Here is a 17,577-nt window from a genome sequence, read left to right as displayed (position 1 = left end):
AATACATCAACTATTAATTCACATAAACCTTCTTCAACTATGTAGCTTACTTCCAAGAATTGGTTATTGAATCACAAATACATCAGAATTTAGAAACTTAATTTTTACTCAAGCAAAATTTCTACTTTCAGGAATACAACTTAAGGAAGATAATTAAGAAAAATCTAAATATTTGCAATTAACACTTAGCAATATTTTTTTCTTTTAAATACTTCATTAAAAGTTTACCCTAAATCATTCCCAGAATCTTGAGCTCTTACGTAAATTGTCTTAGATTAAATGCATACAGCAAGAAATGTCATTGCTGCACGCATTTTCCCCACAGAATTAGTGGTATTCAAGGCAAATATTGCAATTATTTATCTTCCTGTCTTTAACAAAATCTACACTTAATAAAACAATTATTTTGAAATTTACAGGACAAAAATCTTTTACTTATTTGAAACTATGCAAACTGAGAAGTTAACATTGTTGCTGATTAGACTTTTTTGCAGCTTTAACTGGTTTCAAAATTAAATATTCAGTACACTTCAAAACATCTAGTTAGATTTTCCTCAGCCTGGTTTAGTCTAATCATCATGCAAAAGCTTTTTTAAAAATATAGCACTTCTTAGAAAATCAATTGTTTTATAAAATAGACTTTTCTAATTACTGAGACCCATTTGTAAGAATGGATGACAGAAAAAATTTCAAGAATGAAATGGTAGAAGACAGAAATTTAAAAATAGTATATTTTAAAAGGTACAAGTTAGAAATCAATCCCATTACTTTTGGAAACCCTTCAGGTCCAACTGGGCACACATTCTGATAGCAGAATCAGACAGTATATTTATTTACAAACAAACTCATCAAAAATATTTTGATATGCATACAAATGCAGCTAGAGGTTTATAAACATGTACGAAAACATTCAATTATGCACATGTATACAGACATTACATCTAAATACACAAACATGCACAAGCACAGAATGTATACATGCAAATGTACTTATCTAAGAAAGCATTTAGCGGGGAGTAGGTTTACATAATTTAGCACAATGGACATTTATGCAGGTATGCACACATCCATGTGCATTCAAAATACCCAAATCTGGCATTTACACACAAATACACATGTATGTCTTTATATCTAGTTATACAAACTTATCAATTACAGAAGCTATAGTGATATTTGCCAACATATGCTGCATATCCAAAGGCACTTGCACATTGTTGTAGAAAGAAAGTACTGCACACAAATATACAGCCACGTGCATGCAAATACACACTGATAATGGGGCACTTTCCAAATCCATGCCCTCCAACACCAAGTTGGCCAAGGGCAGCAGATGCATGGGAACACCACATCTGGATTCCCATACAAGTCACACACTATTCTAACTTACTCTAACTCAAATTTTTCTGTCATTGTCACCAAGTTCAAAACCTGAAACTTCCTACTCAACAACACTGTGGGGCACCTTCACCAGAAAGTATGTAGAGCAGTCATACAGTCAGAGATACAGCACAGACCTTTCAGCCCATCAAAACCATACCCACTATCAACTATCTATTTACACTTATCCTATGTTAATCTCTCTGTTATTCTCCCCACATTCTCATTAAGGCTACGTCCATACTACGCCCGATAATTTTGAAAACTCCGGTTTTGAGTAAAAACGACAGGCGTCCCACACTAAGCGTTTTTCAAAATATCTCCGTCCACATTAGACGGATATTTGGGCAAATCTCCTCCTACTGGGCATGCGCAGGACACACAGAAAACAAGCAAAGAGGAAACGGTATACTTGGTGCACGTTTGTGCAGTTACAGACTAGAAAAACTTAAAAGGACTTGCTCTTGGCTCTTGCGCAGGAGGACTTAAAACTAAAAAAAACAAATACTGGAGCATATGGAGGCAACCGACAGGGAGTTCACAGATAGTATGACCCAGCTGACGACGAACATTGAAAAACTGACCAACTCTGTTGCATTAACAAAGCACCTTGTTAAATGTATAAAACGTCTGCATCAGTGTTATCTTGTATTTCCATACAATGTTACATTAGGCTGTTACACATCTATTGTCAGAGAAGTACTTGCATAAATAGGTGAACCACCTTCATACAAGCAAGGACAGAAAACAAGGCAAAGTGAGTATACTTATTTATTCAGTAAGCTATGGGTCAAAGTATCTGGTGAGTACATTTCTAACCCTTCTGGCTTCAGTCTCGTTGCCGTCCGTTCTGAAATTGTTAGGTGGCTGCGTTCAAGAAAACAACGAAATGCCACGCTGCGGCTATCTGTTCCGGCACGTCATGACAGCATTTTTAAATAGTCAAAAAAGCTCACTTTACAATTTAACTCTCATGCCGCTCACACCGACTGCACATTATAACAGCTTGCATAGTACCAAGCAGAAGCAGAAAAAGCATTGTTGTTGTGGTGTTGTCATGACAGCTTTTTTAAATCTCTCCAGTTACCCTGTACACACTACAACGGATATTAGGTGTTTTCAGATTTATTCACTCTGGAGATCGTTTCTGAAAATCTCTGTTTTCGGGGGATGAAAACGCTGTTTCAGTATGGACAGAAGGTCAAAACGAAGAGAAAAGGCTTCGTTTTCAAAATTATCTGGCGTAGTGTGGACGTACCCTAACTCCTCCACTATCAACAGGAATTCTGCAGATGCTGGAAATTCAAGCAACACACATAAAAGTTGCTGGTGAACGCAGCAGGCCAGGCAGCATCTCTAGGAAGAGGTGCAGTCCACGTTTCAGGCCGAGACCCTTCGTCAGGACTAACTGAAGGAAGAGTGAGTAAGGGATGCAATCCTCTTCCTAGAGATGCTGCCTGGCCTGCTGCGTTCACCAGCAACTTTTATGTGTCCTCCACTATCAACTGTCTATTTACACTTATCTGATGTTAATCTCTTTGTTATTCTCCCCACATTCTCACTAACTCCTCCCTGATTCTACCACTTACCTACAATTTATAGTGGTCACTTAAACTATCAACTATCACGTCCTCACTGACAGCTCTGGAGATCCTAAAGGTGTGCTAGTTTGAAGCTTAATTATAAATTATCTTAGTGTAGGTTGCAGGAAAATCACAAAGGAGTTAATGGGTACAAGTGAAAGACTGAATTATAGGGAAATTGGATCAATCTGAGAGCTAGCACTCAGTTCATGGATCAAAAGGCATACAACATTGCAAAGAAATACAAAATATAGATATGGACAATTATTATTGGCACTACTAATTACACCATTCTGAAAAAATGCACAAATGAACACACACAAAATTATCACACACTTATAGTACACACAAATATAAACGTACGTTAATATCCTGACAACATGAGTCTGAGTGGACCTGCACAAAAACTTGTTCGACTCCATGTCCCATTTCTGTACATACAGGATTGGATCAACAATGTAAACACACACACACTCGCATGTGTTCACCTTTTAATAGGAAGACACAACAACATATTTAAATATATATGCACGCACAACCATCCAAACACACATTTATACATAAACTACATCACCCCAAAGCATCTACTAGTAAAACCTATATTTATGCTTTGATTACCTCCCGACTTCACTATCCCAACATAAACTTGGTGTTTTCTACACTCTGGGCATGATTCTACATTGCAAGATATCCCCTTCACTTACTATTTGAACTACTTACTCCCATCAACCTGCACCCAGATCATAGCCCTCCATATCCCTGCCATCCATGTACCTATCCAAACTCCTCTTAAATGCTGAAATCAAGCTTGCTTGCACCACCTGCACTGGCAGCTCACTCCACACTCCCACGATCCTGAGAGTGAAGAGGTTTCCACTCATGTTCTCCTTAATCTTTTTCACCCTTAACCCATGACCTCTAGCTGTAGTCGTACTAAACCGCAATGGAAAAAGCCTGCTTGCATTTACCCTATCTATACCCCACATAATTTTGTATATCTCGATCAAAACTTCCTTCAATTTTCTACATTCCAAGGAATAGCCCAACCTATTCAATCTTTCCTTATAACTCAGGTCCTCCAGTCCCAGCAAAATCCTTGGAAATTTTCACATTTCATTTTCATGTCTTATCCTCACGTCTTATTCACACATTTCCTATAGGTAGGTGACCAAAACTGCATACAATACTCCAAATAGGGACTCACCAATATCTTATACAACTTCAGCAGAACATCCCAATCCTGTACTCAATACTTAGATCTATGAATGCCAACATGCCAAAAGCTTTATTATGACCCTATCTACCTGTGATACCACTTCAATGAATTATGGATCTGTATTCCCGGATCCCTTAGTTGCAAAGCACTCCTCAGTTCACTATTCACTGTATAAGACATACCCTGGTTGGTCCTACCAAAGTGCAACACCTGACATTTGTTGGCATTAAATTCCATCTGTCATTTTTTCCAGATGATCCAAATCCCACTGCAAGCTCTGATAATCATCCTTGCTGTCCACTACATACCCAATCTTGCTGTCATCCGCAAATCTGCTGATCCAGTTAACCACTCGCTTATCCAGATCATGAATATAGATAATAAACAACAATGGAACCAGCACCAATCCCTGCAGCACTCAACTAGAGGTAACCTATTACCACTCTCTTGCTTCTCTCCTACAGCCAATGTTTAATCCAATTCATAATCTTGAATACAGAGTGGCTGAACCTTCTTGACCAATCTCCCACGGGGGATCTTGTCAAATGCCTTGCTGAAGTTCACGTACACAACATCCACTGCCTTGCCTTTATTAACTTTCCCAGCAACTTCCTTGAAAAGCTCTGTGAGATTGGTTAGACATGACCTATCACGCACAAAGCCATGCTGACTATTCCTAATCGGACATGTCTATCCAAACACTCATGTATCAGTCCCTTAGAATACCTTCAAATAACTTTCCCACTACTGATGTCAAGCTCACTGGCCTATAATTTCCAGCCTTAGATCCTTTCTTGAACAGCAGTACAACATTGGCCATCTCCAATCCTCCAGTACCTCACCTGTGGCTAAGGATTATCCCAGCTAGTACCCTTGCAATTTCTGCACTCACCTCCCACAGGGTCCAAGGGAACACCTTGTCAGGCCCTGGGGATTCATCCACACTAATAATCCTCCTCCTTTGAAATCTGTACAGGGTCTGTGGAGAGATTTTGGGTGTGAAATTGTCTAACTTAGAATCTTGACAACTAAAGCAATAGCCGGTAATATTGAAGTAACAGTCAAGATGCCTCAGTGGAGGAAGAAATGACAAAAAATGGAAAACAGCAAGATCATGAAGGGATTCAAAAAAATAAGTGAGAGAACTTAAAACATCATCAAGATGTTGCTGAAACAAAACCCAACACAATAATCATCAGGGTTATGGGTAATGGAATGAACGCACAACAAAGACAGCTGTCCAAGAGTAAAATCTGGATGTTAAAAAAGACATGAATGAAAGGTCAAGCAACACATACAAAAATGCAGGAGAAACTTCAGCAGGCCAGGCAGAATTGCTGGAGGACCTCAGCCTGAAATGCTGACTGTACTCTTTTCCATAAGATGTTGCCTGACCTGCTGAGTTTCTCCAGCATTCTGTGTGCATTGCTTGGATTTCCATCATCTGCAGATTTTCTCCTGTTTATGAACGAGAGCGCAATGCGTAATAAAAGTGATGGTGAAGAAATATGGTTGGACGATTATTTTGGGTCTAAAATGCAGACAGCCTGATGCCATTCCAAGCAGGTAACAAGAAGAGGAACTAAGTCTGTGTTTGAGAAAATGATGGGACCAAAATCTATTAGGGCCCAGATCTGTTAAGTGAAAACAACAGTATGACAATTTTGAGAGGCTGGAACAGTCAAGAGTGGTGATGATAGGTGATGAGGTAGAGCAACATATTGTGTAATTTCAAATGGAAATTCATATTAAAAATTTTCAAATCATCTTGCTGAAGGCAACGATGCCAATCAGAAACAGGGGCTGAGGATAGATCCTCAAGGGAAGAAAGTGCAGGGGAAGGAAGAAAACAATTGAAAGTGATTCTCTAGCCACAAATGAAGATTGGAATCGAGAAAGAATGGACCTTCAGGCTGGTAGAGACACAAAGGAAAATGACCTGGTTAACTACGTCAAAGGTTTCAAATTAATAAGATGCAGGGATAGTTTATGTCACAGTAAATAAAATAATACTAGTATATTTACCAATAATAATTTCAAGGAATTTAAACATGCAGCTCCATGAAAGAGTGATAAGATTTTATAAAGTGCAGTATGTTTAAGTATGTAGGTATGCACTCATTTACAGTCCAGAGCAATCAGTGACTCTCATGTCTCAAAGAGAGATTTCAAGGTTAGACTGGACAAAAATTATAAAAGGCACGAAGGACAGTAGAGTTGTAGGAAAGAAGAAGAAGAAATTTGGTCCGGTGGGCTGAAGGGGCAGCTTCCTAGATGGCCTTGAAATATCTTTCTGCACTTTCCACATTGGAGAAAATAAGTAGAAATGGGAGAAGGTAATTTCTGAAGACATTTTGTAGTAAAGAAGCAAGAGCTCATCTATCATGATAATCGTAAAATATTAGCAAGTTTTGAAAATTAGGCTCAAAACAGCTTTATGCAGTCCAACCAGATCTAGTAACACTGATTCATGTTTGTGCAGCTTGCACGTGGGAACAGCAAACTCCATCACTGGGGATAATCAGAATGAGGGCAAGAATAATGGAATTAATAAGTACTGGGAATTCAAAAGTCAGAATATGGCTGAACTGGCCAGTAGCTTATGAAATGTTATGTCAAATACAGAGCAAAACCCAAGCAATTTAGAAGGAACTTTCCTGCAGATGGGGGCACAAGGATAAGGGTGAGTGTAGGGGTTTGGTAGTGAAGAACAATACAACTACCAAGATGACTGAAATAGAAAGACCATATGAAATGGTAATGCCAAGAAAATTAATATTAATAGGGATTGCGGAATTTCATTAAGGGAGATTAAGGAAGAAGGAAGTTAACTCAAAACAGTGCATGATAAACTGAGATGATTATCAAGAACAGAGCAGGCCACCACCTCCACCACTCAACATGATCATGGCTGATTTATACTGACCTCAGCTCCTCTTCTATGTCAGTTCCCCATAACTCTCAATTCTTTGACCCTTTAAACATTTTTTTATCGCCACCCTAAATATATCTCATGATCTGCCCTCCACCACCTTCTGGGGCAAAGGTTAACAATCCTGAGAGAAATTATAACCTCATTATTTTGTAGATATGCTTCTTTGTTTTTGATTTTTCTATTAGTGAAAACATCCGCCTGTCAAAACTCCCTTAGAATCTTATGTCTGAATAAGATCACCACTTATTCTTCTAAACTCCAAGGAATTCAAAGTCAAACTGTTTAGCATCTCTTAACAGAAGAACCATGTCATCCTAGCAATTAGCCAATGAATTTCTTTTCAACTGTCTCCAATGCTATAATTTTTTTGGCAAGAGGACCAAACCCATAAATAGCATTTCAGATGTGACCTCATTCAAATCCAGTACAACTTAAGAAAACCTCCCAACACTTAAACTCCAATCACTTCATAATAAAAATTATGTATTTATTATCAATGTATGCATACCATATACAACCTTGAGATTTGTCTCCTTACAGGCAGCCACAAAACAAAGAAACCTAATAGAACCCATTAAAAAAAAGACTATCAAACATCCAATCCGCAGAAGAAAACACAAATCCTGTAAGCAATGAAAGTAAGCAACTAACATTCAGAACTGAAGTTCACGAAAGTAAGTCCACAGCCACAAAGCCTGCCATCACTGCAGCTGATTCAAGAGCCTGTCAGTTTAGCGCAGAGATGAATACAGCTCATGGAGCAGCAAGCTGAACTGGCCCATCTCTTACCTCCGGCCCAACACCCTGACCTTTTCAATCTGGCCATGCCCTTAAATCGTCCAAATCTCAGGACATTCCTCGCTCTCAGACCTGGGCCCCGCCGCCTCAATTCAGTCCGTACCTGACCTTTTCAATTCAACCCTGCGCTCGTATCAATCAAACCTTGGGTCTTTTTTTTTGCTCTCTGGCCCCAGCACCTCACCGCAGTATTGCCACATCGAATCACCTCCAAATCTGTTCCAGAAGTGGCCAAACTTTGGCTCATTCCCTACTCTCGGGCATGGGCCTGGACCCTGCTGCCTCAATTCAGCCTGTACATGCCATGCTGCAACCATCCTACACCTTCAAGACTTTACACTACAAAAATGCCTGATCAAACAGGCAGTTCAAAAACTCAACTCCAAAAGGAAACTTGTAGGCTATTGAGTGCAGTGATTGCTTACCAGAAAAAGTGGGATTTAAAAGTACTTAATAGTTTTGTTTGCTTCTAGCAAGTAGTCACTGTGCTTCACCAATGTCATCTTAAACTGGAAGGCTTAAGCCAATAAACGCTAACATTCCCTTGACCTTCTTAACTAATTGTTAGACCTGACTGCTAACATTCATGTACAAGAAAATTTAGATCCCTCTGAATGCCACTCATTAGCAGCTTCATTGCATTTATTCAATATTCTTAATTCCTGTTTCCTAACACTTGCTCATATTAAATCCCATTTTCCAGATTTTCATTCAGTCACACAATAGAAAGCACATTGCAGAATCACAATACCACTCATCACAACACACCCTTTCACTTATTTTCTTAACTTGGAAATCTTGCATTTTGTCTCCTCCTCCAAGAAAATAAGAAAAAGTGTAAAACATTGAGGGTCAAGAACTAATACAAGGTAATCCACTACTTTCATCCTTTCAGCCTGAAAAGGACTTATTTATTCTTACTGTCTTCACTGATGGCAATCCATGTCAATACATTTCTTCCCATCCCCTGGGCTCTTTATATCTCAGCCACTTACAGGGCACCTCATCAAATGCCTTTTGGAAATCTAAACACACATCTACACATTCCCCTTTCCCTGACACACCTTCAAAGAATTTGTTCAAATTTATTAAATATGGTTTACCTTTTATTCCATTATGTATCACTTTCCTAAATGATTAGTTATTTCCTCTTATTAACTTTAGCATCTTGCTAACAACTGATGTTAAATTAACTGTTTTCCTTCAGTTTTTGAATAAGGGAGCTACACTGCCTGTTTACACATCTCCTGGTGCCTTCCCAAAATTTTACAACATTTGAACATTTTTAAACCAATGGTTCACAGCGCCTGCAGCCACCTCCTTTGAGTGCAGGCCATCAGGTCCCAGCACCTAGTCTGCCTTTAACCCAAGATGAAAAGACAGATAAAAAAAAATTAAGTTATCTTGGTGAGAAATATTTTTATAGTATTTAGCCATGTGGTAGAGGTTCACCCCGGGTTCTGTCATGGCCACGATGTCAATACAATCACTTCAAGAAGTCCAAGGCCACAAGTTTCCAGATGATTCCAGTTGGATGGGGCAAATGGTTGGAGATTAAAGTGGCAGGTAAACCACAAAGACGAATGAAAAAAATTAATACTGAAGGTACATGCCAGCTTACAACATTTATGGAAATTATGAGAATCTCCATAATTGGGAGAATCATAGATAAAAGACCAACAGGCAAAATAGGAAATATATTATGCAAAATTAAAGGTACGTGTTCGGTGATGGCATGAATATGAAATCATGCAAATTAGTTTGCAAATGCAAATTTGCTCATGTCCAGGGTGACTAACTTCCAGTGAACCTGATGCATGCAAAGGGAGTGCAGAAAATGATAGTCCAGTGTGTGCAAAGAGACCACAGGAAATGAGGCTTGGTAAGCCAGATGTTAAATGGTTGGATTTCAAAAAAATTGCATAGCAGATTGTTGGAATTTTACTGTACTGTGTTAGCAATCTTCTAGTGCTCTTGACTCGATGTCTGAAGGCCAAGAGGATTGGAAATCGATTGCTAAAACCTTTACAATTTTCAACCTGAATTTGAATTACCTGAAAGGATTTCATCAAGGCTGGCAAATTATCTACTTTGAAAAAATCCTAAACCTATTTCCTCACACATCCAATATTTTACATGCCTATCCCTTAACCGTAACACCTGACTCTTTTGTAAAGGCATTAATTCTGAACCATATCAACACCTTCTAACTCTGCAAGGTTAAATTTGTCTAAAACAAGGAGATTAATAGTCTGTTCTTGAACAAAATGTGACGTCGTTGATACCACATCAACTTTTCAGTCGTTTTCATCAAAAATGCGTTCCTATTTGGTCCTTTCTAGTGTGCAACATCTGGGTAAACACAAATTAGAACCTCTGGTCCTGCTTTTTAATTTTTTTAAATCTAAGTGTAGGACTTGGTTCTTCTTTCTGCCCATGGTATTGGTTCGCAGATGGATCATAAACTCTGGTTACTTATCCTCTTTCCTGTAACTCATCCCAGAAATGAATGATATTTTAGAACCTGGCATCAGAAAGGTAAATCATCTTCAAGTCATGTTTTTCACTAAAGAAGCAATTTTGACTCCTTGCTTCACAACTTCTCAATTGTACACATTCTCCAGCTGAATTTGCCAACAAAAGCATGCAAAAATACACACAAATTTGAATAAACATGAACAATGCATACAAACACACAAACATAATGAAAATCAGACATGCACACAGACACACAAGCAGATAAATTCTCACTCAGATAAGTATATACATAGAAAAAGGCATAAAAGGATATAAAAAAATGAAGATCTGCACAGACCATAAAACTTACATACACAGGTATACAAATAAAAAATTTACATAGAAATATCCAGTATATGTGTATACTCCTGCACTCACATGCAAGTATGTCCAGATCAATTCATACACTCAAGCCAAAACCACATCCATACACCTGTAAGCGTGTGTACCACTGGCTGTGCGATTTCAAATAACACAAAATGTGTATGATTATGCATGTACGAGGAAAATAGATATGTATATTAGATATTCATAAACAAACATTAATAGATCTAGCTTGCCAATCTGATTAATTGTACCTAATTTATCGAAATATAACTTCATTAAAAGGCAATCTAGGAAGTTAGCTTTTATCACTCTTGAAATAAGTTATTTAATAAGTAACTGCACAGGTACGAACAAAGGACATATACCGATTCTCCATCAAATGTATAAATGTCCGAAATGGTCACCCAAAGGTTTATTTAATTAAAAAGAACACTTTGATCAGCCCTCCTAAGGCCTAAAAGCTGTACTGCAAAAGAAGTCCATACTGGGCCGGGCCTCGATCGAGGCTTCAGCCTTAAATGAGACCGGAGGTCTTTCCTAAAGCTGCTGCTGCTTCTTCTAAAATTTACCTTGATGAACGGCAACATTACAACCGTGTCCGTCACAGTAAACTAGGGGGTTCTCAGCCCAGCCTCTCTCATCTGAGCAAACGCAACAGCCGCCAATCATCTCCTTCATATTTGAAAAGTCAGCCGGAAGTCCACTGGAAACCATCTACGAGTAGAAGAGGAAAAAGAACGGGCAGAAAGGGGGGGAAAAACGGGAGTAGAATCTTGTTTTTAAAATTCACACCCCACATTGTTTTAGACCCATTTTGACGGGGGCCTGCCACCACACGCAGCCCGCACTCAGGCTGCCCGAGCAGCGCGAGCAGGCGCACTGACAGCCCACGAGGGCAGCGAAATTCAAACAGAGCGTGTTTGGAGGGGGGAGGGCGGAGGGCGGAGGGCGGAGGAATGGGAAGGTGCGCGAGAATGCTTCACGCGCAACTGAAACTGATAACGGAAACTGCGCGAGCCTTCCAGCACCGCGCGTTATGTTTGTTTGCATGCTCGCGTGTGTATGTGTGTATGGGGAGAGGCGGGGTGTTTAACCATCTCAAATGACTGACGGCTCCTGAGCCAATAGGCGGGCTGAGTTGGGACGTTCGATCAAACCATTCCAGAACACGCCAGTCCGAGATGCCAAACTCGGCTTCCGGTGCTCGGCGTTTTTTTTGCGCGCTCGCGCGCTCATTGATGGTGTGAATGGGCATTGTGGGTATATAAATGAGCCACAGCCGGAACGAGCGAAGGTTAAAGGTGACTCACTCAACCTATCGTTACCCACGTGAATCAGGCTAAGTAGTTGCAGATCCAACATTTGAGTTTCAGAGTGCTGTAGAGGGGGGATCTGGAAAGTTACAAGTAGTTTAATTTTTTTTCTCGTTTTTTTTTCCTTAAAAATACGGATTTGCTGCAACTTTTTAAAACTATAAATATGCCGGGAAATACAACACAAAGAATAAAAAAACAAATTTTCATGTTGCGGTAATCACCCCGTTCACGGTAGGTTCGCTAAATTTGCAAAAAAATACGCTACAAGCTTGTTAAAATATTTTACTTGATATACATGGATAACCAAATATAGAACAAACAACTGATTAGATTAAAGTTGTTTTTTTATCATGAGTCAAAACTGTTTAGATAAATAAAACGACAATACTGAAATAGAAAGAAACGTAGGGATGAAATTTCTCAATGGGATGTGTTGGACATTGCTGATTGCAAACACGCTGTTTACAAAAAGCTTCTGCAGAAATCTTTATCTTTGTTGGTACTTTTCCAGATATCTATGTATTTATAAACAAATTAATGGAGTGTTTTGGATTCCACTTCCATGCTATTGAAGCCAAAAATAAGGTTTACTTTTAATGTACTATTGTGTATTTTGAGTAAAACACGATCTCCAAGTATTTACAAATTTGATGATCTTTAATTATATTCACTTTTGTCAAAATTAAGTTTCTTTAATTTCTTAAGATATTATTTCTGATATTAAATCTTGCGAGATTAAAAGGGAATACCGCGTGCTTTGAGACGATGAATTCGTGAAAACCAGTCTATTTCTGCAGGAAACCTTAGAAAATGTGCTTTGTTCGATCCAGAGTGTATTGAACCTCCAACTTCATTCTCATTGAAATCTTAAAAAATGAAATTTATATTTAATCTAGATGCTTACATTCCTTAAGACAATTTAAACAACTAGTGACTAAAAATATGCAATTGATTTTCGAGATCGGGGATGAATTCCCTTTGTTTCTGCCCTGCTCCCCACGAACCCAGCAACGGCGTGTTTTGGAAATGCTTACCTTCTGTGCTTTAAGATCGACAAAAGTGTTTCCGTGCATATTAGATCTCAAGAAGCTCGCCGACGGTACCTATAAATACAGCAAACGGTGTTTAATGCACGACATATTTTCCTAATCTTGTTGTTTCTTTAAAGGCTGCCTTGCCGAGCACGTTGTTGCAGTAAGTTGGCCCCCGCCTTCTGAATCGGTTACGTTACGACCCTCTAGTCCATCCTAATTCTGCGGCTGCCAGTCGAATTGAATGTCGAACTTTCAAAGGAAGTGGCCTACAACTCCATTAAGAACCCAGAAAATATTTTTTTCTTTAAAATTTACTTTACTTTTGTATCTTTGATTGTTGCAGTTGTTTAAATTTGATTGAAGTTAACGCCTTTTAAACATAATCTGTAATGAAAAAAATACATCACAAGAGATTGTCCCCAAGTCCCAATATTGCAAAAGTAGCCTTTACATTTGAACCAAATCGATCTGTTTCTGTTTATTTTAAGGCACAATCAATGCACTACATTCAAAAACCTCGCAAAGTTTTAAGACTGCACTGAATTTTGAATTCAACTGGGCAGAAGTAAATTGCACTTCCGAATAAATGTTAAATGTAACTATCGAAATTGTTCGCTCTACACTGTCAATTTACTTGAACTTATAGAAACATATCTGCAAGGAAAATATGAATCTACCTCAACTTCATAGCAGATTTAGAGCAAAAAACGGATTTGAATTTGTCCTCTGTATGAGGACCAACTATGATTTTTTTAGATGCTGCCATCATTGGTTATTATACAGCCACAAGGTAATCTTTCACAAACTGCGCTTTCTAAAAATCCAATTACGTGTGAATTTTATAACGTGATTAGGAATTTAAATTATACTTTTCAGTATAAGCTAAGTGGTCACAATACGATAATAGTAATATAATTTAAACTTTTATTCTCTTTGGGTAGCAGTGCAAAATTGCATAATGTAATATTTGTATTTATGTAAACGTACATTTGATCGTCACAATGTATTGTTAGTTGAACACCGAGTCTATCAAAGTATTAGGTCTATCCATTAAATTGAACGATTAATATAGGTTGCTGAAAAATATTTACGTTTTAAATGCTTAAATTAAGGCAAGTTCAGTCGAATTATATCGAATTATAATGTTATTAATGACATTCCTACTTCTTGCCAACTGACTGAGTTAACCATTTCTTACGTCATTTAACTGATTTATACTGCATTCGAAATTTGTCGCTGACTAAAATCCTCGAAACTTGCTTGTTTGGATTTTTTTCGTCATAATCTCTTGGTTCACGAGAAAATTCGAAATTGCTATCTTATTTCTCTTGATACCTACTACGTGAACGTTGATACTTGTGAGAGGCGTATAGTCCCCTCTTTAGCTGCTTTATTTCTTGCTCGACCATTATCAGTGAGAAAGGGCGTCTTTTCTTTTTAGCAGAATGCACACTCTGATGGTCTGTTGAGAACAAAGCCTCCCCAGCCCCCCTTTGCATGTTCAATGCTTTGCAAATTTAGAAAGGCTGCATTGAGTTCGGGATAGGTCAGGGGGCAGGAGAGGGGTAGAAAGGTCAACACATTTTGATTATGGGTCAGTAGACAATTGGCATACAGTCTATATGCAAGTAAAATAGAACAAATTCCTGATGGAAATCCATCCTGGATGGTTTAAGTCACATTTAACGTTCATTTTTTTGCAAGCAATTTTTTTTCTTTGACATCTTTTTCACATAACATATTTCAAAGGACTTACAAAAACAGGAACATTATGTAAATGTTCTGTGCCAACTGATGCATTTATAAAGTGTCACTTTTCGCAGTCTTTAAAATTTGCCACTTAAGTGATACTGCACAGGATGGTTCCTTGTTTTTAACAGTAAGGCATTAAGGCAAACACATTTACAGTGGTTTATCATTGAAGAGAGTTGCAGAAAACAACATTCTCTAAACAAATTTACAATATTAACTCAAATTTTAATGTAATATTGAGCTATAATATTGAACTTTTCTCCTGTATTGACTCTCAACTATCATTTGTACGCCATCCCACATTCAAATGTAATCTGTAGTCATTTCTGGGTGAAAAGATCGTTCTGATGTAATTATTGGTTTGCTACTTGTTGGGTTTTTTTATTACATTCATAAAAGTTTAATTAGTTGATAAAATGTGTCATTAAAACATTTACTTATCAATATAACTTACATATTTTGGCTACTGAGTGGCTCTAAATGCTCTGAAGTGTACTTTTAAAGTACAAATTTCAATGGTGCAGCTGATTTGCATGGTTGTAAAAACATACTTCGATGAATAAAGCCTTTTTGACCAAGGGGGAAACCAAGAAATCACTCTTCATGTGTGTGAATTGTGTCTCTTTCTGTTGGTGTGTGTAAAAAAAACTAGACTCTACCTATAAACAATGGTGAACCATCCTACAAGTATATGAAGTTAAACAATCTACTCGTCTCTCTATTAGAAGTAAAATTAATAAATAAGATTTGTTGACAAGTGAAACAGAAGCTGTTGATAAACAATTTTATCCAAACACAGATGGCATTTAGGTTTTAAAACAACAACACTTTGCTCTCCTCTTTGTGATTAAGCTGTTTGTAATTGAATTGAAATACAGCAACAATATTTCTCAGAATATATATAAAACAGTACTAGATTATGTTCTTTGTAATTCAAGATCACATTTGATTTGCCATGTTGGTAGAATAGATATCTTGTTTGACAGTTGTATTTCACTAACTATTTTCCCAGTTGAACCCATATGCAGAAAATATTTTGTAAGTGTTTATTTTATCTTAGCATCTGAATGTAGCCAATTATTACTTTAAAATTCTTTTTATGTCACTGTTCCAAATTATATTTAATTCAAAGCTTGCTTAACGTCTCAAATGGGGAATTATATTTATCTGTGAAAATCACCTGCTATTGTAATTAGAACAATCAGTTTTGTTCTATGAGGGATGTTGCTGTCGCTGAGATCAAATCACTTACAGTGGTCTTATATTTGATTAAAATGACAGGCAGCCACCTTGCTGTGTTGTCTCGCAGTTATCAACTGGGACATCTAGGCGTTGGATGAAAATCTATGTAAAACCTGTGTGTAGCTGGTGGATGAAAATCTATGTAGAACCTGTGTGTAGCTGTGTTTTCCTTATGTTTTAATCAAGCATTTTAATCCTGTTATGATGCAACTTGGGTGATTAAAACAAAAAACACCAGCTCGACATGTATCGAGCCATGCGGAGGCAACCTGCCTTTCGTGTATTAAAAGATGGGCCTCGAAGAGCTTTCTTTCAGATTCAACCCCTTGTTCCTAAACAGCCTTGGATATACGACGTTTAGTGATGTGCAAGAGCGACCTGTCATTTTCTGTCAAATATTGATGGTGACAAAAACAACTGATGGCAGAATTAAGCAGCAAAAAATGGTTGTATAAAATGCAAGTAATGACAGTAATTGTTCAGTAATTTTATGAATTACAAGTGGAAATTGTTAAATACGTCTTCGTTATTCTCATTTTCATTTTAGTCTTTACAATAATTCCCTAAATGCCTTGCGTGCCCCAAATGGACGGCCATTACATGTTATGCCCTCATGGTCCCTATAATCCAGTTTTATCCATTACATCAGCCAGCATAAATTTTAAAGCGATTTGATGATCAGTCCATTGTAGTAACCGTCAACATATTAAATAATAAGGAAAATTATTTGTGCATAGAATTTTCTATATTTTCTGTTGCCTTGTAACATATCGTGCAAGTCGTAACCCAAAATCCCTTTAATACCAATCAATATTATCAGAGTGGTGATGAAAATTATGTTGTAAAGATGACCTATACTTGAGCGAAGCACAACTATTATGAATAAGTCCGTGTTTTGACACATTTTATGATGCTGTGAGCCTAAAAATTCATACAGACCCAAACCGTTTAAGCAGAAGGCTAATAAAGAAGCATTAAAGATCTGCTTGTCGTCAGCAATAACTGCAATGATGCGTTGTCTGGTGCATTGACCATTAAATGAAGTTTGATTGTAGAAATAACTAGCGCCCTTTCATCGCTTCAGTAACCCATCGCCCCTTTCTGCTGTTTAGTACTGTCGCGCCGCGAATAACGCTTCTGCTCCGTCTCTTCTGCACTGGGTGGCACTAATTTTCAGACTTAGTCTCGGATTGCTTAAAAGTTTGCACGTAGACCTTTTTGCTGACGATCTATAATCCACTATGTTCGATTTTGCACTTTGAGAATAGTGCTTAGCAGTGGTGTACAAAGCTTCATGTATACCTAAACGCTGAACTGCCGTGCAAGGTCTTTTGCACGCTGCAGTCAGCAACCGAGTCCCTTTCTTTTGACCAGGCAGTTAAGAAGACCTAAAATAAGCTTAAATTATTAAGATATTAAATGTTTGTATTACGTCGTGTTTTCTCCAGTGTGGCAAAATACAAAGTTTTATGTTGTTACC

At 37.9% G+C, this 17,577-nt stretch overlaps 1 protein-coding gene across 9 annotated transcripts in view; it reads right to left on the bottom strand.

The window, feature by feature from the left end:
* Positions 1-11,757, bottom strand: part of mllt10 (MLLT10 histone lysine methyltransferase DOT1L cofactor) — a 279,374-nt gene extending 267,617 nt beyond the window's left edge. For 2 of the 9 annotated variants that reach the window (XM_063044228.1, XM_063044227.1), the window contains exon 1: positions 11,323-11,754. In XM_063044228.1, the coding sequence (XP_062900298.1) occupies positions 11,323-11,467 (145 nt within the window). In that variant the 5' untranslated portion in view covers positions 11,468-11,754. Of the gene's footprint in view, positions 1-11,322 lie in introns of all 9 variants that reach the window. The other 7 variants (XM_063044223.1, XM_063044225.1, XM_063044224.1 and 4 more) reach the window with 6 other exon arrangements.
* Positions 11,758-17,577: the final 5,820 nt, after the last annotated feature.

Source organism: Mobula hypostoma, chromosome 3, assembly GCF_963921235.1.
Source record: "Mobula hypostoma chromosome 3, sMobHyp1.1, whole genome shotgun sequence".
Classification (NCBI taxonomy): Eukaryota; Metazoa; Chordata; class Chondrichthyes; order Myliobatiformes; family Myliobatidae; genus Mobula; species Mobula hypostoma.
The sequence above is the reverse complement of the archived record's forward strand: the minus strand, read 5'-3'. Positions and strand labels throughout refer to the sequence as shown.